Source organism: Dipteris shenzhenensis, chromosome 19 (assembly GCF_047967505.1).
Source record: "Dipteris shenzhenensis isolate YYH24624 ecotype China chromosome 19, Dip_SZ_1.0, whole genome shotgun sequence".
NCBI lineage: Eukaryota > Viridiplantae > Streptophyta > Polypodiopsida > Gleicheniales > Dipteridaceae > Dipteris > Dipteris shenzhenensis.
Genome location: NC_141614.1, coordinates 19,594,477 through 19,621,145, shown reverse-complemented (window position 1 = coordinate 19,621,145; position 26,669 = coordinate 19,594,477). Strand labels below are relative to the sequence as shown.

The window sequence follows — 26,669 nt, the reverse complement described above, 5'->3', positions numbered from 1 at the left end:
TCTCTCTCTCTCTCTCTCTCTCTCTCTCTCTCTCCCTCCCCCCCTTCTATGGCCTTATCCGTTGATGGGGACCAGCGATGCTGGTAAAGTCGTCTTTCCAGTTGGTTCACCCGACTCGGCCTCGACTTAGACCGGTTGCCTCCTTTTCAGTACAGCCTCGACGCTCCACCATCTGCCCTCTCCCCCACTGACCAGGAGGTCAACCGGCTCATTCGAGCGGATCTGCTCCAGCTCCACACCTGGCGGACATGGTTTCTTCACTCCGAGCTTCCTGTGAAGCTCGACTTCTACCGCCGACACTGCCTCCAGATCTCACAGGAGGGCTTCATCACACCTCCGAGTTACACACAGCTTCATCTACCACATGCGCTCCGGATCTCCCTCGGTCAGTTTAGGGTCTCGTCACACCGATTACGAATCGAGAGCGGACGCGCAGAGGGTATCCCACGAGAGGACCGCATTTGCCCACTTTGCGACTTGCAAGAGACCGAGTCGGAGGAGCACTTTGCTTTCAGATGTCCGATCTATTATGCCATTCGAGGCCGATACCACTGCCTCTTCCGCAACGGATTCGGCTCCCTCCCACACATGCTGCAGTTCCCGGATCAACGATGCCTAGCCCCTTTCTTACATGAGATGACTCGCCACCGAGATACCTCTCCGAGCACGGCGACACGAGCAGCACACACAACATGAGGACACCCAGCGGCCTATCACTGACTTCTTTCAGTCACAGGATACCTCTTCTCAGTCTAGCCGACGACGCGGACGTGAGCGAGAGCCAGAGCCACGACAGCTGCATCAGCCGACAGACTCACACATCCAGGTCCATGACATCTCGTCTCTGCTCTCTACCCATCCCACCGGGGTTACCGTTGCCCTCATCCACAGGGCCACCCGCCACCCCCGACGACCGAGCTCGACTAGGCCGCATGACGTCAAAGGCCAATCATCTATCGCAGGGTTTTTTCCGACCTCCCATTTGACGGCCCCTCTATGATTGGTCTCTGACGATCTGCACATGTATACTGTATCTTCCCCCTCTGCCCCATTTTTGGTGCCCCCCCCCTTCTTTGTATCATCTGGAAGTAGACACATATTTTTTGTATCAGGACTAGACACACAGTCCTTCATAACCTCTTTTTTGTAGAAACGGTTGGTTGGCCCGTTTTGAGACCACCACCGTTATGCTCATTGTATCACTTATCTTTAGTCTCATAGACCTTCACGGTCTCCCGAAGACTTTAATAAACTTTCTTTCTTTCTTTCTTTCTCGCTCGCTCGCTCACTTGCTCCATGAAGCTCAGTTTCTATCGGGACCACTGCTTGCACATTTCAACAAAGGGTTTCATCATTCCACCAAGGTACACCCAAGCAAAAAAAGCATGGACAACAGAAGACACAACCAAGAAGGAGGACAAAGCTAGAGCCTACAGAAAGTTGGTAAGAACCAAAAAAAGAGAGTTTCTCAAGACCAAACAAATTGACAGCTTTGATGAGCTTAAGCAAAATCCTAGAAAGTTTTTCCAAAAGCTACATGGCAGCATACCCCAAGAGAGGAAACCATCATGAGAAGACATGATAGATTTCGCCAACGGCCTCTATCAGAGAGAGGAAGAAGAGACGGTCGATAATAACTTTTCCGTCAAAGCTGTAATGATGTCATAATAGAGGAAGATGTGGGAAAGGGTCTGAAAAAGCTCGCAAACGGAAAGGCTCCAGACACACAAGGGCTAGTGGCTGAAATTATCAAATGGGGGGATGAGAAGACAAAGAAAATGCTCAGGGCTGGAATTTGCAGACACTTACAAGTGGAATGCATGTGTGGAAAGAAGAATCCTGGGAGGTTTGAAAGCTTTATATAACTTCCAAAACAAGTGCAGAAAGGCACACTTCTGGAACTCGAAAATGACAAAGTTTTTGTATACCATGCTCGTACAAACAGTGGTCCTTTATGGGAGCTCAGCCTGGGCACCTGGGCTCTCTAGGGCCTACTGGAACCGAATAGAGACTTTGCATAAACGATTTCTCATAGGGAAGTTAGGGGTGAAAGCACAAACACCATACCCCATCTTGTTGGCTGAGACAGGTATGATACCTCTCAAAGAAGAGGCATTGTGCCAATTCATGGCATACCTAAACAAAGTTGGAAAAATGGATGCCAAAAGGATACCACACAAAGCAATGGAAGCTACGCAAATCGCTGGATGGCACAAAGAGGGGCTGAAATGGATGGAATTATGGGATATAACCGCTCCTGATATCCCCGAAGATGCATGGGAAATCAGGGAGCTAGTGACGCAAAGAATGCGACAAAAGCTATCGCAAGAACCAAGGGGGAAAATGCAGTTTTATAAGCAGGAAATCAATCCGATGGACAGCTATGGAATGCAGAAATAGCTCGGGGAAGACATATCAATATTTAAAAGACATTTAATCTGCAAAATCAGAACCAGTTCACATGTTCTCGAGGTGGAGAGGGGAAGATGGGCAAGACCCAGGGTACCAAGAGAGAAAGACTGTAAAATCTGCCCCGCAGCCGAAGTAGAAAATGAGCAGCATGTACTCCTAACATGTCGAGCATATGCAGAGAATGTTATAGGGGCAATAGAAGCAACCTGAAATCCCTACTGGAGTGGCCAGCCAAAGAGCTAGGCAACTACATAAAGGAAATTTTAGAATATCGCAACAAAGTACTTGGCCTAGCACACATGCTAGCACAACAAGTACTCACTGCATAGCACATTTATGCTTTTATTTATGCTATTTTCTTTCAATGGATGTAAACAATCACTACTTCTTGATAGTGGTCATTGTCTGATAGATCCTGAAGCGTCTCACGAGGACGTTAATACAATCATATCATCTCTCTCTCTCTCTCTCTCTCCATGGCTTGCCAGGCACGCTATCCAGATGGATAGGCTTCCCCCCTTTCCGTACAGCATGGATGCACATCCTAAGTCGATCCCGCAAGATGAGATCAACCGTATCATACAGTTAGACCTCCTCCAACTTCACACATCGTGGACTTGGGGGGAGGACTAGGACCTCCCCACCAAGACCCAGTTTTATCGCCACCACGTCTTGAGAGTATCAGATAAGGGATTCATTATCAGACCCGAGTATCTGAAGGATAGAGGAGTCTCCCATGCACTGAAGATTGCCATTGGTCAGCTGCGGGTATCGTCCCACCAACTAAGGATCGAGGCAGGGAGAGCAGCAGCTATACCCAGAGAGCAGCAAGTCTGCACGCTATGTACACTGGGGGCGGTTGAGACAAAGGAGCACTTTCTTTGTGTTTGCCCAACCTACTATGAGATTCAGGGATGCTACCACTGTCTCTACCTAGAGGGGAGTGGCTTCAGTCCTTTGTCACGACTGATCCATTTCCATGACCAAGTCTGTATCAGGCTTTATCTGATGGAGATGCGGCGACATAGGGAGACGCTTCTACGACAGATCAAAGAGTAGCACACAATGATCAGACCACTACAAGACATAGAGGGTGGCCGGGCAAAGTGACACGTCACACACTTCTATACATTTGAGTAAACCCCCGCACACAATGGAGTGGAGGAGGAGGAGCTAGCCGACATGAGAGCAATCTGGATGAGCAACCGACACAATACCACCGAGAGAGGGGTGCAAAGGCCATGTGCGACAAAGAGCCTCCAGAATACACTCTATTGAGGTCCGACCTATCACAACGTTCCTCAAGGGAGGCCGACAGAGACAAGGGGTCACCCTAGACATAGCCAAGAGAGTCCAAAGAGCGAGGAGACCGCGTCCCCTACCGCAACACGAGATAGCTCGACAGACGCAAATACGAGACATCTTCGCAGCCCACCAAAGAGCCATCACTATACCAAGCTTCAGTTTCGTCCCAACGCCTGGATAGATTGATTGATTGATATGGCCCACTCTGTAGTTGTAGTTGACTTTTCTTCTATGATTATGATTCTGTTAGCATAGATTAGTACTCAGCAAGGGTCCTAGCATACCCTTTGCTTCAGCCCACTGAGGCTTGGATGAGTTCGCTTTTCTGTGTACTTTGTCCCATAGGCCCGTGAGGCCTCCCGTGGACGTTAATCTCTCTCTCTCTCTCTCTCTCTCTCTCTCTCTCTCTCTCTCTCTCTCTCTCTCTCTCTCTCTATCATTATCTCTCTCCCTAGCCTATCCTCTCTCTCTCACTCTCTCTCTCCCTCGCAGCCCCTCCTCGCAGCCCCTTCTCCCCCTCGCAGCCCCCCTCTCCCCCTCGCAGCTCACCCCTCCCCCCCCTCTCCCCCTCGCAGCCCCTCCTCGCAGCTCCCCTCTCCCCCTCGCCCCCGCAGCCCCCCTAGCAGCTCACCCCTCCCCCCCTCGCAGCCCCTCACCCCCCCCTCGCAGCTCACCCCTCCCCCCTCGCAGCCCCTCGCACCCTCGCAGTCCCCCCTCGTAGCCCCTCCCCCCCCTCGCAGCTCCCCCCCCCTCGCAGCTCCTCGCCCCCCCCTCACAGCTCCTCCCCCCCCCCTCGCAGCTCCCACCTCTCCCCTCGCAGCCCCTCGCACCATCGCAGCCCCCCCCCCCCCTCGCAGCCCCTCCCCCCCCCCTCGCAGCTCCCCCCCCCCCCCCCTTCCCCCCCCGCAGCTCCCCCCTACCCCCCTCCCAGCCCCTCGCCCCTCGCAGCTCCTCCCCCTCGCAGCGGCTCACCCCGCTCAGACCCTCCCCCTCGCAGCTCAGCCGCTCAGGCCCCCCACCCCGCTCACCCGCTCATCGCGCATTGGCAGCGCTCGCCATCTCCCGCTTTTCAATGCCGCCGGTTTCCCGTTTCCCGTAATTAAACATGGCCGACATTGTCGAGCATGTTACAGAAGGAGCAACAGCAGCAACATCAATGGCCTCCACGACCGACATGCTGCACTATAGTAGAAGAGGACTTGCATCCTCTTCAAAGGACAGAGCAGTACCCGCACTTGCCGCACTCCCAGTCGCAGGTACACCGGTTTCAGCTCCACTATCTCATCTTCTGCCCAGCGCAGTGCCCGCACTTGCCGCACTCCCAGTCACAGGTACACCGGTTTCAGCCCCATTATCTCATCTTCCACCCATAGCCACCTTGTACCCGCAGTTTTTTTCACCCCTCCCCTCTCAGGTCCCTTCTTCTCCTACCCCTTCTCCAACTTTAGCCTTCCCCTCCTCTCCATCCTCGGTACCCGCTTTCTCTCCCCCTCTCCAGCCTTCTCCCTCATCCCCGCTACCCACCTTACCGGTTTCCCCCCTTTCTCCCTCTCTTTCTCCTTCCATGCCTTGCACTGTTTGTCCTTGCCAGCACATCCTACCAGAGCTTCAGCACTTTTAGACCCACCTCCGAGCTGCCCTTCAGATGCTTCACAGGAAGGACGAGACCATTGCTCTACTTACAGCTCAGGTTGCATCTCTTACTGATCGAGTGACACAGCAGGATGGGGAGATCTTGTCTATTAGAACAGATCTTCAGGTCTTATAGGCGACTCATAGGACTCTTGCTGGAGAGATTCATGGACACACAGAGCGAGTGCAACAGATCCAGACTCGCGTTCAGCACATAGACACATCTCCCACTACAGCAGTAGCAGCGGTTGAGGAGCGTTTGACCTCCCTTCAGACAGAGGTCCAGAGAGCCACAGAGTGGGTGGATGTCGTCCGCCGTCAGCCATCACAGCCTCAGAGATCGACTGTATCAGCTACATTGGCCGAGTCACAGCAGAGGGCCACAAAGGCCCTCAACATTCGGATTCGTGGTATCTTGCCCTCGGAGACAGAGTCCACGATGACACAAGCTGTGACCTTTGTCTCTCAGACATTGGGAGTACAGGATCATGGCATAGTAGGAGCATATAGAGTCGGGAGAGATCGTACTAGAGAGCAGCCCCTCATTATCAGATTCAGAGATGCCCAGGCACGTCTAGCTGCCCTCAGGAGGAGAGGGACACTCAAAGACCACCCAAAGATTTCCATGGACGAGGATCTGACTCAGATACAGGTTGAGGAGCACAAGGCGCTCATGCCTCAGAGAGATGCAGCCCGAGCTCAGGGCAAGTGGGCAGTGATCAAGGCCAGGCCATATTTGAGGATCTCTCAGCGGACATTGCAGATTTTTCACATCGCGGAGAAGTCATCCTCTTAGGAGACTTCAACGCGAGGACCTCAAACAGACAGGCCCTCACTTATGACTTCATGGAGGATCCGGTCATACTTCCAGCATCTCACAATGATAGCCTCTGTCGGACTTCATCAGACTGCACAGTACAGCCCACAGATCAGGGACGTCAGTTACTGGAGCTCCTCACCTCGCACAGTATGGTCATTTATAACGGCTTGTCCAGGTGGCCACAGTCTTCCATGCCTACATTCTCTTCTGCTTCTGGGCGTGGCACTAGCGTGATCGACTACATCACAGGTCCCCCGACTCTAGTCCCTTCCATCCATAGCCTTACTGTTAGCCCCTTCATGCCCTCTGCCGACCATGCACTCATCCACTTTACTTTGACTCATGTCTCCCATGACCCACCCCCCCCTCGTCATCACGACCGCCAATCCTATTATGAGGTTCATTTCGACCACCAGTTCGATGATGTATATAGCCAGAACCTCAGCCGCCTACTCCGTCCTCATCTATTAGATGCTCTACCATCCACGCAGGACCGGTGGGAACTTGTACATTCTTCACTCGTTTCTGCCGCCCACATGTCCTTCCCTGCCACGTGTCATTCGTCTAGTCCCCCACCGGTTGGTCTTGTTCCTTGCAACGGTTGGTATGACGAGGAGTGTAAGGAACTCCGCAGGAAACTTCACCTTGAGACCAAGGAGAAGTCTCCCCTCCTTACCGAAACCAAGAGAGACTACAAGTGGTTGGTTAGGCGCAAGAAACGCCGATTTCTAGCCCAGAATGAGGAGGAGCTGAGAAGCTTGCTTTTCAGCTGTGACTCCAAGGAATTCTGGAGAAAATTCCTCCGCTCGAAGTCTCAGAGCCCCCTTACAGATCCACGTGTCTGGTCTGCATATACTTCAGCTCTATACGATGTTCCAGATCAGCCAGCCATCAATTTATCCCATTCCCCTAGGCCAACTTCATCTAGTCTTTTCACACCAGAGAGTGTCCGTGCAGCAGTCCACCGATTGAAGAACGGGAGAGCTAAGGATCATGATGGATTGCAAGCGGAGTATGTAATCCATGGGATTGATGCCTTAGATTTTGTTCTTTCCCGTCTCTTCAATGAGTCTGTTTGTACAGGCCTACCACAGTCCTGGTTAGGCAATACCATAGTACCTATCCATAAGTCGGGGGACCCTATGGAGCCGTCGAATTACAGGACCATCATGATCGGCCACGTTATGGCCAAGATCTTTGCATCAGTTTTGGAAAGCCGTATAAATGACCATGCCGAGACGACAGGACTCAGAGCCAGAGGGCAGGCTGGATTTCGTAGGGATCATTCGACACTTGACCACATCCTCACACATAGGGCACTGGTGGAGGAGGCGAAGTCACGAAGGCAACGGCTTTATTGTTGCTTCGTGGACTTCAGGAAGGCATTTGACACAGTTCCGCGATTCAGATTGTTTCAGAGGATTCGCCAGATGGGCTTTAGTGGAGAGATACAGTGGGCTATCATGGCTTTGTATGAGAGGGTCACTGGTCGGGCTCGGACACGTGAGGGGCTCTCAGAGGAGGTATGCAGCACGATTGGGGTGAAGCAGGGCTGCCCGCTCTCTCCTACTCTCTTTGGATTATATATTGATGAGCTAGAGATGTTTGTACAGATGACAGGCGGTGTGGGCTCTACTCTCTCAGGATCCTTCATTCCTATCCTCCTGTATGCGGACGATGTGGTTCTCATTTCCTCTACTGCTCAGGGCCTCCAGGCACATATTGAGGCACTCCACAGGTTTTGCCAGGACAGGGGGTTGACCGTAAACCTTGGCAAGACCAAGGTTATGGTTTTCAACACCTCTGATCGTATTTACAGCACGGATGAGTTTTGCTTCACTTATGACGGACAGCCCATTGAGCTTGTTAGAGAGTACACTTATTTAAGGGCAGTTTTCAGGGGTCCGGTCTTCACCATGACATATGCAGCACGAGATAGGATTAGTAAACGGTATGCTTCGTTGGCTCATCTTGAGCGTCAGTGTTTTCAGTCCCACTTTCAGCATCCCGATACGAAATCCTTGCTTTTTGATACAGTGGTGAGACCAGCTGCGATGTATGCAGCTCCTTTCTGGGCAGGAGACCTCGGCGCTGCAGATTGGAGACGAGTAGAGAGGTTACAGATCATCATGTTCTCTCGGCTCATTAGGGCCAAGGCTACAGTTCCGCACGAGATCATGCTAGCAGAGTTTGGAGCTACTCCCCTTGCATTGGATGCAGCGTTTCAGTCGGTCATGTATCTGCACAGGGTCAGGGAGTTTGGAGACTCAGCAGCAGGCAGAGCTCGGTTGCCATGGTTAGCACTTGCATCTTCTATGGAGTTGGCACGATCAGGGACCCGATACTGCTGGTACTTCAGACTCACTAGGTGGCTCACATATCTTGGACTAGACATGGATAGACTGCCTCCGTTCCGATACAGCATAGATGCCCCTCATCTCGAGTTGACTCGCCACGAGCTTAGCCAGGTCACGAGAGCAGACTTGCTGCAGCTTCATACGTATCGCACTTGGATTTATCCCACGCAGCTTCCGACAAAGATGGCCACATATCGTGACCACTTCCTTCGGATCTCAGAGGATGGATTTGTCATCCCACCAGGCTATACAGGTACCCACATGTCCCACTCACTGAGGATTGCCCTCGGCCAGCTTAGAGTCTCTTCGCATCAGCTCGAGATAGAGGCTGGTAGGATGCGACACATGGAGGATGGACGGCGACCAAGCCGAGAGACCAGGATCTGCCCTTGTTGCACCATGGGAGAGGTGGAGTCAGAGGAGCACTTCATTTGCAGATGCCCGCTATATTATGAGATCAGAGGTAGATTCCACTGTCTCTTCACGGATGGCTTTGGACCTCTCTCACGAGTGATGGACTACGAGGATCAGCATTGCCTAGCCCTTTATGTCAGGGAGGCCACTATGCTTCGGCGAGACTACCTCAAAGAGCACAGACCGGAGCGTGATAGAGCCCATCCTCATAGAGGTCAGGCACACGCCATACCAGAGGACAGAGACCAGGAGGAGCACGAGGACGGCAGAGCCCACACAGGACACATGCCTCCACCATGTGGATGTACATATGAGATGGTTTGTAGACGCCGCAGGATCTTGTTACATAGGGGACGTACTCGCCGCTTCATCTCCAGACGATCCAGGATGATGGCAGCATTTCGGAGGAGACTTAATCATGGAGATCTCGCCCCACCAGCCGCTCACCTCACCTTTGCCCAGATTTGTACTCTCATAGCAGGAGGCAGAGTCGATGGACAGGATTTCCAGTATTATTTTGGTTCTCAGACTCCGTGACACCTGGACTTGTATCTTTGCATTGGCATATTGTGCTCATCCCCCCATTTTGCACCCGGGGGCTGTTTCCTTGCATCTAGTTGACTCTGTATTTAGGCTCAGATTTGACATTATGTACTTTCACTTGCATTATATTGCGTAGCACTTAGATGATATTCGACAATGCCTCTTCTTTGGGGCACGTTGATTTTGTGCTATCTTGTATGCAGAGTTCTTGATGTCCCATGGGCCCATTTTGGCCTCTAGTGGACAATAATACACTTTCTTTCTTTCTTTCTTTCTCTCTCTCTCTCTCTCTCTCTGAGGAAATCTCAGCAACAATGGACAACAAAATCAACAAAAGTGAAGTATATGGAGAGGTGCAAGAACAAGAAAAGAGGGCGCCTAATACTCGATGCCTACGCATTGGAGGATTACCTGAAGATTGGCATGAAGGGAGCCTGGAAGACAAAATTGATAATATCATAGCAGCAACCCCTTAGATTGAATGGGACATAAAGGATATAACCATTGTGGCTCCTATTGGGACCCAAGCTAAAGTGGTACTCAATTTTAGGAAACAAGAATCAAGATTCTCATGCAAACAAATTTTGAGAGGCACCAAGGTATGAATATCAGAGAAGCTCACCCCGATTCAGCTCAAGATGAAGTCCATAGATTTGACCAAAGTGAAGGATGCGCGCAAAGAAGGGAAAGGGGCTGTCTACAGAGATGGAAAAGCACTTATCAAAGATTTTAAATCCAAACCCAAGGACACTCAGTCTTAAACTGATGTAATACAGCTGACTATCTCACCTAGTATAATGTAGCTTATCTATAATAGCTTTGGAAGTGGTTATATGCACTCCCAAGAGACTCTCAGTCTATAACTGATGTTTTGTGTTTGTGTTTACCCTTTTGGTGTGTGTGCTTTGTCTCATAGTCCCGCGACGGCTTCTGGAGACATTAATATATCTTTCTTTCTTTCTTTCTCTCTCTTCCCCCCCCCCCATGAAGCTCGGTTTCTATCGGGACCATTGCTTGCACATTTCAGCACAGGGTTTCATCATTCCACCAGGGTACACTCAGATCCACCTACCATATTCACTCAGGATTGCCCTTGGACAATTATGTGTGTCATCGCACCGGCTTCGTATTGAGAGCAGGCGTGCAAAGGGGATACCAAAGAAGAATCACATCTACACATTGTGTGCACACCATGAGCTGGAGTCACTTTCTTTTCCGTTGCCCAGTCTACTATGAGATTCGTGGACGATACCGTTGCCTTTTCAGAGACAGGTTCGAGGGCCTCTCCTAACTCTCCTATACCCAGACCAGAGATGCCTGGCAGATTTTATTCACGAGGCGGTCAGACATAGAGATCGTCTCATCAGGAGACAGGAGCAAGGGACCCTGCCCGGCCCATCACAGAGGTTGCTGTCACAATTACCACGAGAGGCAGAGACCCTGAGACCAAGACGTGACACACCAAGCAAAGGATAGACGCACAGATCACACTCACTACTGCCATTAGACTCTCTCTCCACATGAGGATGATGATGCTAGGATGGCTGCTTAGGGTTTTGGTAGACATTGACTATGATATCACTGACTATGTCTACACAGTTTTCTAGCATGGGTTAGGATGCTCACTAGTAGCTCCGCCCTTTTGCTCACTGTATCAGGTTTTTCTTCAGTCTCATAGACCCATCGGTCTTTAGCAAACTTTAAAAGACTCCAAGATGCACAATCTCTTAGAGATCTTCCTCTGGCCCAGTTCAAAGCGTTTTATCACTGTTTCTAGTTTTTTGAGTAATAGTTGCTTCAGTTTGGTGCAACTATGAATGTACATTCTTTCTAAATGAGATACTGCATTTATTTTGTTCAAAAGCGATTTCTAGTAGTAAAATTTTGAAACCCGCAAAATCAGTTTCTAGAAACGTCTCCAATAGCATAATTCAGAGTTCACAAACATGGAGACAATTTCTACACACCTTTCAGTTAAACTTGTGGGCTTAATAACTGATTAAAGAGGAACCAAAAATCTAAAAGACAACTTGGAAGCAGGCGTGAGGCTCCAAAGGTATGGAAACCAAACACATTTCCTCTTGAAAGAGACTAATAAAACCCAACCTAAAAATACAGACGAAGTTCATGCAACTCACAAGTACAAGTAAAAAACTGCTCCAGTGCATCCTCCAGAAAAGATAAATTGCAGAACTATTCGGCCGACTGCATTGGGGCGAGAGCTCATGTAAGCTCCAAACATCAGCATGAGGTCAAGTACGGCTGCACATTTCACAGGAGGGGAGTGCTTGCATTGAGCATATCAAATTCAAAATATCATGACTGCTTTCACATCAATCCTACAATTAAAAGAGCCATGAATTCTTGCAGCCTTACATTCAATTAGCTTCATGACAAAGAATGTAGGGCCAAGGCTAAGCACTATCTTCAATGTCCAGAGGTTAAGTTTCCTTGAAAATGCTAAGATGGACAAACCCTGCAAGTTAAACAAAAAAAGTACATCTGCTTAAGAGAAGCACAGCCACAGAAATCCCAGCCTCCTTGCCTGATCCTTTCTAATATTAAAAGTTTTGGACAAAATTCTACAAAAGAAATGCATTACTACCTGCAGCATCATCACCAATAAAATCCACACACGGTGAAAGCTGTGATATAAGTGAAAGAATGTCCGATGTTCAACAAAGGAAGTTTTCCCCAAAGCACGTTTCTTCCTTGGAAGCATTCCTGAACCCTGAATTCACACATTCATGTAAAATTATCATATATGCATATATAAGGCCAAAAAAATGTAGGCTCTAACCAATGCACTTGCTTCCTCCAATTCCTTTCATTCTAGCAGATGGAGAAAACATCTAGCAGTCAGCAGGCCCTCTCCTCTCCTACTTCCTTTCCATAGCCAACTCTAAAATTATCATATATGCATATATAAGGCCAAAAAAATGTAGGCTCTAACCAATGCACTTGCTTCCACCAATTCCTTTCTTTCTAGCAGACACAGAAAATATCTAGCAGTCAGCAGGCCCTCTCCTCTCCTATTTCCTTTCCATAGCCAACTCTACCCCAGTTATCTCCTCGTTCCTTCAGTGCCCTCTCTCTGCCAATTACCAAAAATAATTGTCTCTGCAAAACTGAGCAACAGGATCCTACTGCACAAACAGAGACGTCTGCCCTAGTTGATTGACACTAGATGCTAAGCCACAATCAGAATCAATAGGAACAGTATAAGACAATGCCTGTTATTTATGCCATGGATAAATTTGAAAAAATAACTACCACTCAAGTGACAACTGCAACGAATTGGCCCATATTCACAAGATTCATAGGGAAATAAACAAGTACACTAGACTCATGCCTTGGATGAACTATGGGCTAGGTGGCTCTCATGTATAGGTGCAGGCTACTAATTTTGGATGAAGGACATCCCCCCTTGACAAAATAAATGAGACAAATATCAAATAAGAAGAAACCAAAGATTATGTGTCTCTTGTCACCTAATGCTATAGAGTCTCTCTTAGCTCTTGTGTGCAATTCATTATCAAAAGACACCGACAGTAGCAGCCTTCCGCTTGTTCTACCAACAAGAATGAACAGTGCAATTATAGAACATCACACACACTACGCTCGCCTAATTTTCCCAGCTTGACCAGACCAGCACAGTCTCATGCATGCATACAATATACATACAACCATACGAACATTCATGCATGCCTGCATATAAGGTCATAGGAATATTTCTTTCTTTCCTTCTTTCTTTCTTTCAAAGAAAAGACTATGACCCAGTATATCAATACCAAGAATAACTTTGTTTCATCTCATAGACCATGCATGCTTTGGGTCTTAGCACAAAAAATGCAGCATGTTATTTACTGGTTTAACAATGATACTAAAGCTGCTTATATATTGTCTGGGGATATTTCTGAAACTTGGACTGTCCGTTGTTCAGTTACCCAAGGATGTCCACTTAGTGCAATGTTGTATGCTATAGCCACATATCCAATGTTGCAATACATGGATCATCTTGTGGCTATAGACATGTTGCATGGATTGGAAATTCATGGAAGTCGCACTAGGGTTGCTAAAACATATGCTGATGATTCTTTTTTACTCCAAAGAATATTGAGAGGGATCTTTCTTCCCTCATGCATGCTCTATCATTATATGTCCTAGCTGCTTCTCTATTATATGTCCTAGCATTCTAAAGACTGGCATAGTCTTATATGGCCGGGTGAAGTTCGCCATCTTGGTTACGCTTTGGGTTGGATAATTACTCGTCACCAACAAACTGACTAGGCACTTGCAAAATCAAAGAAAAAGCTTGAATACTGGAAATTATGAACTTGTCCATTGCATGTTTGCTTAAGAATAGTTCAATCTATTTTGGTGATATACATTCAATTTTACTTGCATTTAATGATGTTTGGTAAGGGAGATCTGATATACTTTATGCCAGTCATTATGGAAACTTTTCGGCGATCCAAACATGCCCAAAAAAGTTTGAGATTGCTTTTTGTGCAACGTCTCTATTCGGGGAATTTGAATATTTCAACATTCACCTGCACATCCTTGCTCATAAGGGGAAAATGATGCTGCAATATGCAAGAAGATCAACCGTGGGCTATAATGATGTGTTATTTCTTTTGAAAATTGACACCTCTGCTTTTGGTTATTGGCAGCCAAATCAGTAGGAATTTCTTCTTAGCTGTATTGATGGCAAGATTAAAGGTTGTCCTTTGGTCTCCAAAATGTTATTTAATTGGAAGCACATCCTTTCACATTTGGGATGGCATGGCCGTGACTCCTTTGCACGAAAATTCTTTACGGGCTGAAAGTTTGCATTGGTTGAAAGCCTTTGACCCTCCTTTGGCTTTGCAGGAACCTAAACATTCCTACTTTATTAGTTTCAAAGGTATTTGATCTGTGGCTAATGTGATTCAAAGGTATCTGATCTGTGGCTGATGTGATTCATGATGATCGTACCATGATATCTTTTCCTTTGGCTGCGAGACAATATGGCTTAGGCATGCATAATCCTCCTCTGTGGCCAAAAATTGCTCTAATGCTTCAGCCTTTTCTACCAATCCCCACTTGAGCTTCATGCTAGGCTTGATGATTGGACTCTCATTCCCCAGGTTCGTCGCCCCGTCCCTTGAGGCTATCTCACATTACAGTATCTTTCTTGTGTAAAGTTTTGTTGCCACCATCTTGGGCTGCAGCTAAGGCGAATCGACCTGGCGCATGAATCGCCCAGCAAAGTGGTGGCGGAAGAGATTACGGCAGCTTTGGACTTCCTTCGACAGCAGGTTTATTTGTGGGGGCGACTGATGCTAGAGGTTCTTCCATATGGACAGCTCTTGGCACGAAGCCATATTTCTCCAACTGTTTGTCACAAATGTATGGCTCGACGGGAATCTGTGTCTCATGTCCTTTGGCACTGTCCACACACCTGTAATTTCATGGGACTTCTTCGATAGCGTTTGAAGTAATGCACTAAGTGGACAGCCCCGACGAACTGAACACCGAAGAGTCCATGCTTCAGAAAGATCTCCTGAGAATATGCAAGCTGCCTTACTATATCACTATAAAGCCAATAGATAAGATGCTTTATATTACACAGTGGCGTCCCCTGAATGGGGAGCTCAAGAGTACATCACCTCAAGATCTCAGTATATGATAAATATACATCATAGTCTATGTAATTGGTTTGCAAACAATCAAAAAAAGATTGCTGCAGAGAGCGTCTGAAAAAAGAAAAATGCAAAGAGCGTCTGCAAAAGAGAAAGTAGAAAGAGTAGAATCACCAAAGACACTATGATTTCTATCCTTCCATAGAGTCTAGAGAGCCTTGTAATGAACCCAAGTGGAGAACAAGTTAAACCCCTATCTACATGGGTGAATCCCAAAAAAGCCAAAAATACTTCCCAAAGGTAGTAGTAGGAAATCTTGCCATTGCCACACATCCCATGCTGCAATATATGGATCATTTAGTGGCTACAGACATGCTTCATACATTGGAGATTCCGAAGAGTGGTACTATGATTGCTCATACCTATGCTAATGATTCCTTTTTCACTCCTTGGAATACTGAGCACGATCTTTCATCTTTGATGTATGCTCTATCTCTTTATGGTTTGGCTGCTGGTCTTCATGTTAATTTTCAGAAATCTAAGCTCTTGCCTCTGCACTCAAAAGAATGGCATTCTCTTTTATGGCCTCGTCAAATTGTCCAACCTACTCAGCTAGTTCGTAACCTTGGTTATCCTCTTGGTTGGATGATTACTTGTCGCCAGCAATCGGATTGGGTTCTTGACAAGCTAAGGAAGAAGCTCGAATACTGCAAACTTGCTACTTCGCCATTTCATGTTAGGCTCCGGATTGTTCAATCCATTTTAATGACATACATCCAATTCTATTTGCATTTGACATGTTCAGCAAAGGGGATCTTACGGTTTTCATGTCTATGGTTATGGAAACATATTTGCGCTCCAATTACGGCAAGAAAAGCTTGCATTTGCTTTCGATGCAGCATCTCTATTCACCTAACATGCATGGAGGTCTAAATATTCTTAACCTTCATGTACACATTCTTGCTCACAAAGGCACCATCATGCTGCAATTTATGCAGGGTTCTCAGCTATAGGCTGCCATGATGCGTCGTTTGCTTTCAAAACTTACCAGCCCTACCTTTGGATATTGGCAGCCCACTCCTTTGGGACTTCATTTTGGGTTCTATTGATGGAAAAATCAAAGGCTGTCCACTAGTTTCCAATATGTTGATGGATTGGAAACATATTCTTTCACAATAGGGATGGCATCGCAGGGATGCTTTACAAGGTAGTTCTTTACGGGCTGAAAGCATCCCTTGGTCCAGAGTCTTCACCCCTCCGCTAGCTTTGCAGGAGCCTCGACGTTCCTAGGGCATACACTCGGTTGCAGAAGCGATCCACAATGATGGGACCCCTCTTTCTTTTCCTTTGGCTGCTGCAGAATATAGCCTCGGCATGCATTATCCTCCAGTATGGCATCACATTATCTACATGATTCAGAATTTTGTTCCAGTTCCTACTTTGGAGATAGAGGACCAGCTGCAAGTCTAGACTCTTCACTTGCCAAAGTCGGCATGCTGTCCTTTGCGGCTGTCTCATATTACAGTTTCTTCGCATTACAAAGTTATTTTAACCTTACCTTGGGTTTCACAGGACAAATAACCTTTGGCATATGAATCGTCCTGTAAAGTAGTGGTTCTTACAACAGGCGTTTCTGGAGAGAGTTTTATTGGGAGCTTTTCCATGTGAGCACGTTTTGGCACGCAAACATATTCCTCCGGCTATTTGTCGCAACTACTTAGCTCCCCGGGAGACAGTGCCTCACCTTCTTTGGCACTGCTCTCATACACGTGATTTCCTTGGATTGTTAGGCCACCGTGTGAGAACTAGATTTCCAAGTTTTTTTTTTGGAGAATGCTTATGGTTTTTTGGGATTCACCCACCTAGACAAGATTTTGATTTGTTTTTTCTTTTGGGTTGGATATTGGCCACTTTGGACTCTGTGAAAAGGCAGAAATCATAGAGTTTTTGGTGATCCAATTTTCTCAACTTACTCTTTCTACAGGCACTCTTTGTAGCACTCTTTTAATGACTGCCTGCACACAGGTTCTATAGATCAAGATGTATATTTGTCCTATATTGAATATTTGTCCTATATTGATATCTTCTCTTGATGTATTTGAGCACATCCAGCTTTGGGATGCTGACACCCTAAACCCTAAACCGGTTTGTAGGCCAAAAACTCTGTGTGTGTGTGTGTGATTGTGTGTGCGCGCGCGTGTGCGTGCGCGTGCGCGTGCGGTTTGCCCCATTTGTGTCGTGACTGCTGAAAGTCATCCTTGAGGGTATCAAACACATATTGAGCTTCCATAGTAAGTTCCCCAAGATGAATGCCAAAATTATTTCCAAAAATTGTTCTCTGCTCCTGGTTCCCCATCAAATCAAATGACTGATGCGAGGACTGAATTCCTTCAATATGTTTCTGAGATAGTGGAAATGGATGATGCTCTTACATTGGAGAGACCTTTTACTGACATAGAACTTGATACTGCATTGTCCCACCTCAGCAAATACAAGTCCCCTGGCTGGGATGGCCTTACGGTGGAATTTTATATTTCTTTTTGGGATGATTTGAAAGATGTCCTTTTCCAAATGATCAATGTTGCCTGGCAAGAAAATCACTTGCCGCACCCTTGGAAGCATGGCATAGTCAAACTTGTGCCCAAAAAACATCTGTGTGACCATATGTCAGATTGGAGGCCTATTACTTTGATGCATGTAGTTTACAAACTCATTGCCAAAATGATTGTGTATAGGCTTCACAGGATACTGAATGCGGGCCTTCATCCTCATCAGTATGGGTTTGTGCCGTGAAGACAAATCCATGACAATATCTCCAATGCATTGACTGCAATCGAATATGCCACGTAATCGCCTCAAGATGTGCTCACATTGCAAGTAGATATTGCTAAGGCATTCGACACTGTTCAATGGGATTTTATCTCTCAAATCATGACAAAGTTGGGCTTTGGTCCCAAGATAGCAAATGCAGTTTATTGGCTTTATTATGGCTCTACTTCTCAGTGCATTCTTGGGGGTCATCTATCTCAGTCACGGACATTGGGTAGATCAGTTAGACAGGGCTGCCCTCTTAGTGCTCTCTTCTATGCCATTGCAGCCCATCCCCTCTTGATGTATCTTGATCATCTTACAAACACAGGACAGATGACTAGTCTTAAAATCCCTGGGGCTGCATCTTTTTTGGCACAAGCATATGCTGATGATTCCTTCTTTATGCCACAAAATTCTCCCCGGGAAGTTCACATGCTTATGACCACACTATCATTGTATGTATTGGTAGCGGGAATAGCCACGGTCAAGGCTGCTAGGAAGGAGGGAAAATGGGCAGCATATCATGAGCTCTCATCAAGGAGTTTAAATTCAACCAAAAGACCCTCAGTGCTAAACTGATGTATAGCCGTTTAATGTCTTAATTTTCAGACTACAATGTAGATATCGTATAATAATGCAATTCTTGGGAGCTGCCTTGTTCCCTCCCTGAATAGATGTAATAGCCGGGCTTTTGCATTCCTGTAGACCTTTTGGTCTCCCGTGGACATTAATGGACTTTCTTTCTTTCTAAGTTTATAAAGGATTGGATACTACAGAGATGGTTGGATAAAAGTGTGGCATGTTGGTATCTCCAAAGCATATCCAAACCACCACAACCACCACCACCCCCCCCCCCAAAAAACAAAAATACATACATACATACATACATACATATATATATATATATATACTCTAGTATTGTTCTCGTGTGTCTTCCAGAAACCCCATTTTACAAAGAGGTTAGGCTGTTGCGTAATGTCTCATGGTTTTTGGAAATCTCAACAAATAACTGAGATTTAAACTATCCAACACTCTTTGACCAAAGGATCTTAATCCTTTTTTGACTCCAATATAGTTCTAATCCTTTTTTCAATACCCCATTTTAAGGAGGGGTTAGGCTGCCTACAAGGTCCTTGGTTGGGATCAAGGAAAAAAAAGAAAGTTTATTAAAGTCTTTAAAAGACCGATTGTAAAAAATCCAGATACAAACAAGCTGTGTGGGTGGAGCTACTAAACGAGCATCCACTCCAATGCAGAATGCCAAATGATAAGTGCTGAGTGCTACATAGTCATGTCAGAATGACAATTGTCTACACAACACTAACATCCTCATCGTCAAAGTGTCAACGGGGATGAGGTAGTGAAGGCATAAAGTCAAAGATAGAGTGTTGGTGGCTGCCTGCGGATGTGGTCCTGTGTTGTCTCTTGATCGTAGCTCTACATCTGACAAGGGCTACTGTGACCCCTGTCAGTGGAGCCCCAACTCTGAACAAGGAAGGAATATCCCCAAGTGTATACGTGCATCCACCCTCTGTCTGAGCTGTCGCGTCGCTGGCTCTGTTTCACAATCATGACAGGGCCTCGTGGTATGGGAGTTCGCATGGTGTGGCGGGAAGAAATCAGTGATCGAGCTCTAATAAAAGTCTATCAAGGACTTCTGATCCTGTCTCTGTGATCGCAGTAGACGCTCTTGGTGTTTGATTGCCTCGTAAATGAAGGCGGCTAGGCATCTCTGGTCTCGAAAGGATAGAAAGTGGGACAATATCCCAAAATTGTTTCTGAAGAGGCAATAGAAGCGTCCTCGAATCTCATAGTATACTGGGCATCTAAAAATGAAATGCTCCTCTGACTCAATCTCCTATGTGTCACATAATGTGCATTTGCGCCTCTCCCTAGGCAAAGTCTCAACCCTGCCACGCTAAATGTGAAGTCTATGTGAAGAGATCCGAAACTGCCCAACAAACATCCTCAATGAGGGGGGTAGATGGGATCTCCGTATATCCTGGTGGGTCGATAAAACCCTCTACTATGACATGTAAACAGTGATCCATGTAGAAGTTGAGCTTCACTAGTCGCTCCATCCCAACCAAGGTTTGAAAGTGTGCAGCTGCAAAAGATCCTCACAAATGGCCTGGTTGACCTTATGAGACAGGGGAGGGAAAAAAGGCGCATCAACGCTATATTGGAGGAGGATTCTATCCATGCGGAGTCCCAATCGCTCAAACTCCCTGTGTGTGTGCAAACCAGCATCTCTGACCACCTGCTACTGATAGTGCCATAGAGGAGGACAATGCTAGCCACGGTAATCTATTGTGTCCAAAGTGTAATCTCCGTAACCCCTAGCCTGATATAGGTAGGTGATAACCTGGAATGCTGCATCAAGCTGTAGTGGAGATGATCCAAACTCAGCCTCAATGATATGGTGAGGAACAGACGGCTTACTGCGAATCATCCATGATAGCATAAGAACCTGTAGACGCACCACCCGAGCCCACTTCATATCTGACAAATCCAGCCCCGAACTAGGACTCCCATACATCCCCATTGGACGAACAAGGAGTCAAAAAGCAAGCCCTTGGTCCGCAAGTCCTAGAAATGTGAACAAAAACACTGCCTCTTTTCTCTGGCCAATGAAGCATATCCTTTTCTCAATCGGACCTCCATCGCCCATCTCATAGTAAAGATAGGTGCAAACGCTTGATGAGGCGAGCTCTCGGAACCGTATCAAAGGCTTTGCGAAAATCCACAAAGCACCAAAAAGCTCTCTGTTTCCGTGCCCTCGCCTCCTCAATGATACACGTAAGTGTGAGGATGCATTCCATGCTCCCATGATCACGTCAGAATCCACCATGTCCATCTACTCTTAAGTCTCTGCATCTCTGTGAATCGACCGACCTCAGAATTAAGCACTGATACATAAATCTTGGACATGACATGACCGATCATAATGGTCCTGCAGTTCTCCGAGCTCATGGGATCCCCTGCCTTGTGGATGGGTGAAATAGTGCTAATAGTCGACCTGCATGGGAACCCCAGACAAACATATTAAAGAGCTTTGCTAAGATCCGGGCTAGGAGATTAATCCCATATGCAATGAATTCAATGCATAGGCCCTCATGATCTTTCGCTCAGCCATTATGAAGTTTCATCATGGCATCCTTCACACCCCCCTAGTGAAGAGAGTGCAAGATGTGGGGCAGGGTATGTGTGAGAGGTCAGGAGCTAGCTGATTTGGGATGTCATAAAGCGTGCGTGCATAATTATGTCAGACTTGAGTGTCAGTGAGTGGGAAGGAGACCATCCCTCTAGAAATCTCCGCCAAAAGTCCTTAGAGTTGTTACTAAACAGAATATTCAGTAGTTCCTCCTCGTTTCGGCGAACGAAATCCAACTTCTTCCTACGTACCAATCGACGGTACTCACGTGGCGTCTCTTGTTCGTTCGGGAGGTGCTTTTTGGTTTCAAATCTAAGTTGATGACGTAAAGCCTTGCAGTCATCATCGTACCAACTATTACAAAGGCCGGTCCAAGATGGTGGTGGACGAGTGGAACGAGTAGTGTGAGAGAAAGCATGAAGGGCACCCTCGCGTAGTAAGCGGGTGACCAAAGCAGCACGATCCTCTAGTAAGGGTATAAAGTCAATATATGTGAGAAGTATGTAAAAGTGAGATGAATATATAGGCGAAAGGCTGCGGTCAAAATGTATCTCATGATAAGTACTATGAGTAATCTGTGGAGTGAAAGGTGCTGTGAGATGGGATGTAGCGATATCAGAGAAGAGGTATGTGTGATCAATCCCGAGAGGACAAGGTGCAACCGTAAAACCAATTATATGAGAGGCGAAGGCAAGGGATCCCATGATGTAATCAACAACGCTAGAGCCCCCTCCATGTGGGAAGCAAGTAACACCACCTGAGGAGGGCCATCTATCAAGGCCACTATACATAATAAGATCATGCATCTTGCCTAGATCTAATAGAGCCTGTCCGAAAGATGTGATCGGAGCTCGTCAATCAATTGAAGCTTGTATCATACCTGCATCCTCAAGATCAATGTTTGGCAGTAGAATGGAATAGTCTCTGAAATCGAGAAGAAGTACCTAAGGGACCCCTGTCCTCACGTTGAAATCACCAACCAGGAGGAGTTCCTCGTGGCTCGAGAAGTCGACAATGCCCTGGTAGATAGCTGCATATGGTGATGTCTCTGTCTCCTCATGGACATCTCGAGCAAAGTGAGTCTCAAGGGGGAAGTAGCATACTGCAACGAACAAATCTAGACTATCTGTGTGTCGGATCCGGATCAAGAGAAATCTGGCTTTGTATAAAAGACTATGTCACGACCTATATAAGACTCCGAGAAGTTCCCTAGTTCTAACCATAAGGTACCATTACAGTTCCAAATGGTACAAGACAGTGTCGGTATGCTGAGTCTCTCAGACCCCGCCCCCCTATGTGGGAGGAGAGGTAAATGTCCGACGGGGCCCGTGAGGAGTCGTCCATCTCAAACTACTACCCACTTCCCATCCTTGCGGGCCTAATCCCGCTATTGTATCCAATATAGGTGAATAGGTAATGAAGCAGGAGACTGTAATTGTATGAGAAGGAGAGAGGGAGGACATCGGTGTCACCGGAGAGGGGGAGGAAGTCAATGTCGGACCTGCTGTCAAGGATATATATGTAGCTAAAAAAGTAGCTGGAGTGGATGTGGCTGTAGATAAGGCCATGGCTGAGGCTGAAGTTGAAGCTAAATATGAGTCAAATCCCATCTTACCCACTCCCATTGAGACACTTATTCATATCCTCGAGCTTTAATTGAATCTGCTGGTTTTTGTCCTCTTTCTTGATTTTGTCTGTCTTTCTCCCCTTTTCCCATTTCGAGACCTGACTCCTTTTAACTTGTAGCTTTTTTTTTCCACTTTATTTTTTGCAGGTCCTAGCGTGGGGGCTTGACGATCCCCCCAATTGTCGGAGGCTGTCATCAGAGGCGCGAGAGATTCGTGTGGAAAGCGCAGCCCGAAACGGACTGCTGTGTAGAAGTGCAGCCCGATAAGGGCTGCTGTCTGTGAAAGCGGGCTGCGGAGGAGGCCGGGCGAACAACGGGCAGGAGGGAAGGGCAGGGGCGGAGAGGCAGAGCAGAGGTGGGAGGAGCTGGAGCGGAGATGGGTGAGCAGAAGTGGGCGGAGAGACAGAGCGGGAGGTGCAGGGAGAGGGAGTTGCCACGGGCGGAGGAGCTGCAGCAGCGGAGGGAGGAGCTGCAGCGGGCAGGGGGCAGCAAAGGCGGGTGAGCAGGAGCAGAGCAGCAGCAGAGGCAGAGGAGCAGGAGCGGGCAGAGGAGCAGGAGCTAGGCGGGCAGATGCAGAGGTGGAGCAGGAGCGGAGGAGCTGCAGCGGGCAGGGGGGGGAGCACAGGCGGGAAGAGCAGGAGCGGAGGCGAAGGAGAGTGGGTAAGGACCAGAGTTGCCGTTGGGATCGAGAATGGGTAAGGACCAGAGCTGGTTTCACGAGTGAGGAGCAAAACTCGATAGAAACACAACACTATGCAGTTTTACTGTGCAAGATCCCCTGAGACACACTTAACATGAACATAGGCCGAATATCCCTGCTTTAACTCAAAGGTTATCCAGCTATGATACACTATATGATGGTTGGTAGCATACCCTTTGCATATATTACCAATTAAGTATCTTCTTCTTGCATATAACAACCAGACCTAAACCAAATGCACACCACATCAAACACCCTATAGCAAAAACCTTCACTGAACATACTGTTGAAATATCCATGTGATGCCATGCAGACACCAGTGACTGACACAAGAAGCTCTATCGTACCTAAATACTGTTTTATCATATTTGATAGTAGTTCCAAGAACGTCCAGAAATGCATTCATGCTTAAATCTTTTTGCAAGCTTGCATAAATCCAAAGCTGACAATATTGTGTATCCACCTATGCCAGCATACAATATGCACTCCTAAGGTACATGAGAATATGGTAAGTGATGCATGTGGTAGATAACTCAGTGCAAGGGAAAATTAAAGCACATCTGGCAAGCACCATCCCAAATATCAATAACAATCCTCTATATCATGATTAGCATTCTCATTACATAGGCCATCAGGTTCTTTTTAACTACCTTCCGAATTGGGAAGCATTCTTTCTTCAAAACCTCACGTCAAAGGTAGTGCTATTTTTCAGTCATCATGTTCCTTGCTGGGTGCCTTGTTGGCTAGATAGGAAATTTCTTTATAAGAGCCAGACCTTCCAGCATCTTGCTAGTTCATAGTAAGAATGCTACACCTGTATGAGGAATACTTTGGACAAGCTTCAAATACCACATGTTGACGCATTTGCAATGTCTTTTAGGGGTGTGATGCACTGTGAATTAACATTAAAATATTCACCTAAATGTCAAATTAAACGATCTCATAAACCAAGGACCGATTAACCAAAAGAAATAATTTACCTCAGGATTTTGGTTTGACTTTGAGAAGAAATCTGCGTCCAGTTTCCACGGCCATTGGAGCTTCTTGAAACATGATGGAGACCTAAATCAATATTTATTTCAACAATAAGAGCCAACTCATAATGAAATAATTTAACTACTTCCCCACTGAGCACCCATGCTGCAGTGCTACTTTTCATTCAATACTCCACTTGCGGTCCTTTGATTGTCAACTTCTACAGCAACCTATTCACTCTATTGGAGTAAAGCTTGGTACAATGCTTGCTGTAAATCTCAATCGAGATACTTTTTAGTGTACTTCAAGATTCATGCATCTCCTTCTTGTGAATGTGTCTGTAGGAGCAGTACCAGAAGAACTCGTTGAAGTCATCATAGTTCCGCCACTTGGAATGAGCAGCCCTACCTCCACTGTTCTTTTCTGCCTCCTGCAGTTCAAAAATCGAAGGAAAATATCATCAGCATAAGCAGACCTTCCTTGATGTATGGATTGCACAAAGCCTTTTTATATGATAATGTGTGCCACACACTAATCATTGAACCAATCTTCAAGAGGGGTCGTGTGGTTGGATGCACCAATATATGCACAAGATACCACCTCCTCAGCCCATTGTCCTCTGCCCAGAACATTCCCTCAGCCCCCCTTCCACATAGCCATAGAATGCACATGACCCACACCGCCTGCTTTTCTGGCCCCTCCAGCAACATCCACTGCCCCACAGCCCCCTACCCCACTTGCAGCCTCTCTGCATCACTGCAGCTACTTCACTTCCCAGTCACTCCTCTTACTGCTTGCCTTTCTGCCCCCTGCTTGCAGCTTCTTCAGCCCCCCCACTTTTGCCCTCTGTACATCTCCCCCCTTCTATTCACCTCTCTGTCCCCTTTTCCCTGGCCTTCATCCCCCTTCGCAGCGACCTGCTGCTTTCAATGACCTCTCCTTTCTCCAGCTGCCTCGCCTTTCTTTCTAATCCCTTGCTGCCACATGTTTCCCTTTGATCCTCCTCCTCCCTAAAACAAACAATCACTTCACAATACAAGCAAGAAAACTACGTAACCCATGGAACTGCTTTAAAATCATTTAGTGTTACTACTACATTCAGGACCAATAGGACTTTTCCCAAGAAGTATACAATACCGCTTTCAAGGCATTATACACAGGCAATATAATCCGATTCAAGAATGAACATCCAGTTCCGCCTTCATCCAATTTACAGCTTTCAGCTTGCAGAATCTGACGATTCAGTAAGATTACTGACAGCTCCTCAGCCATCTACAAAGTGAAACCCAGAGGAAGAAAGTCAAATGATGAAAATACTGAAGTTCACAATGCAAGACACTACAGAAAATTACAAAGCTGAAACTTCCACATACTTCAGGGCAGGACGCCACTCACTACAGGTCAAATCATGACATATGGCAAAATGTGAATTGTCTTAGCTTTCATTGCACCCTACCTCTTTCTCAACCATAGCCACAAATTTCTTTAAGCATTGGATTCTCTTTTAAGGGTTGAATCCATGAGAGTCTTAAGAAAACATCTATGAAGGTCATAAAATATAGATGGTGTCCTCATAGAACCACACACATTGCTGTGTATGAGCTACATATGCCTAGATGAGTCCAGGAAGATCCCCAAACTCATCCTCTAAAAACACAACATAGTGCAGTTTCAATCTCATGATAGTGACTCATAAAGTTGAAAACCATACACTCCATCACACATAGCAAGGACTAGTTACATATTTTCTTTCGGTCTAACAAATCCATCTCTCAAAAGGCATGCACGTGCATCTTCCCTAAAATGCACGCTTCACAGACATTCTTAGAGAGGGCATATTCTATACCATCACATGCCTCTACAATAACTATAAACTTCCACATTTCACATGGCCAAATCTTGCATGCCATAATTTTTCGTTGCAAAGGTAACTATTGCTTTAACATGCTGCTGTCATGTGTGTCTAGCTGGTACAAACCCTGATTTAAAATGTCTATAGTGACAATTTGATAGTCCTTTTCTCGATCCCTGACAATGCTATCATCCTCCGAAATGGGAGCATTTCCTTTCTACCAAAAGAGGAAACCAATAGTATATTCGATTAGAAATATTTACATTTCCTAAGGCGATGGCCAACGTTATCTAATAAGGAACTAGGGTCACTTTTTCCCTTTATTAAGGTCTTTTAGACCCTACCCTCAGTTAGAGGTAGAGTTTGTGGGTGAGTTCCTCACCACACATCTTCTGACCCCAGTTAGGGTCCATTCTAGGGTTTTGTCTCCATGACTACCCTAG

At 46.6% G+C, this 26,669-nt stretch overlaps 1 protein-coding gene across 1 annotated transcript in view; it reads right to left on the bottom strand.

The window, feature by feature from the left end:
• Positions 1 to 26,669, bottom strand: part of LOC147890189 (callose synthase 9-like) — a 243,601-nt gene that overhangs the window by 119,377 nt on the left and 97,555 nt on the right. Inside the window, exons 10-15 of the mRNA XM_087390160.1 lie at positions 25,512 to 25,646; positions 24,728 to 24,804; positions 24,380 to 24,461; positions 12,089 to 12,214; positions 11,860 to 11,959; positions 11,622 to 11,745 (exon numbers count right to left, since the gene is read on the bottom strand). Coding sequence (XP_087246286.1) covers positions 11,622 to 11,745; positions 11,860 to 11,959; positions 12,089 to 12,214; positions 24,380 to 24,461; positions 24,728 to 24,804; positions 25,512 to 25,646 — 644 coding nt within the window. The remainder of the gene's footprint in view (positions 1 to 11,621; positions 11,746 to 11,859; positions 11,960 to 12,088; positions 12,215 to 24,379; positions 24,462 to 24,727; positions 24,805 to 25,511; positions 25,647 to 26,669) is intronic.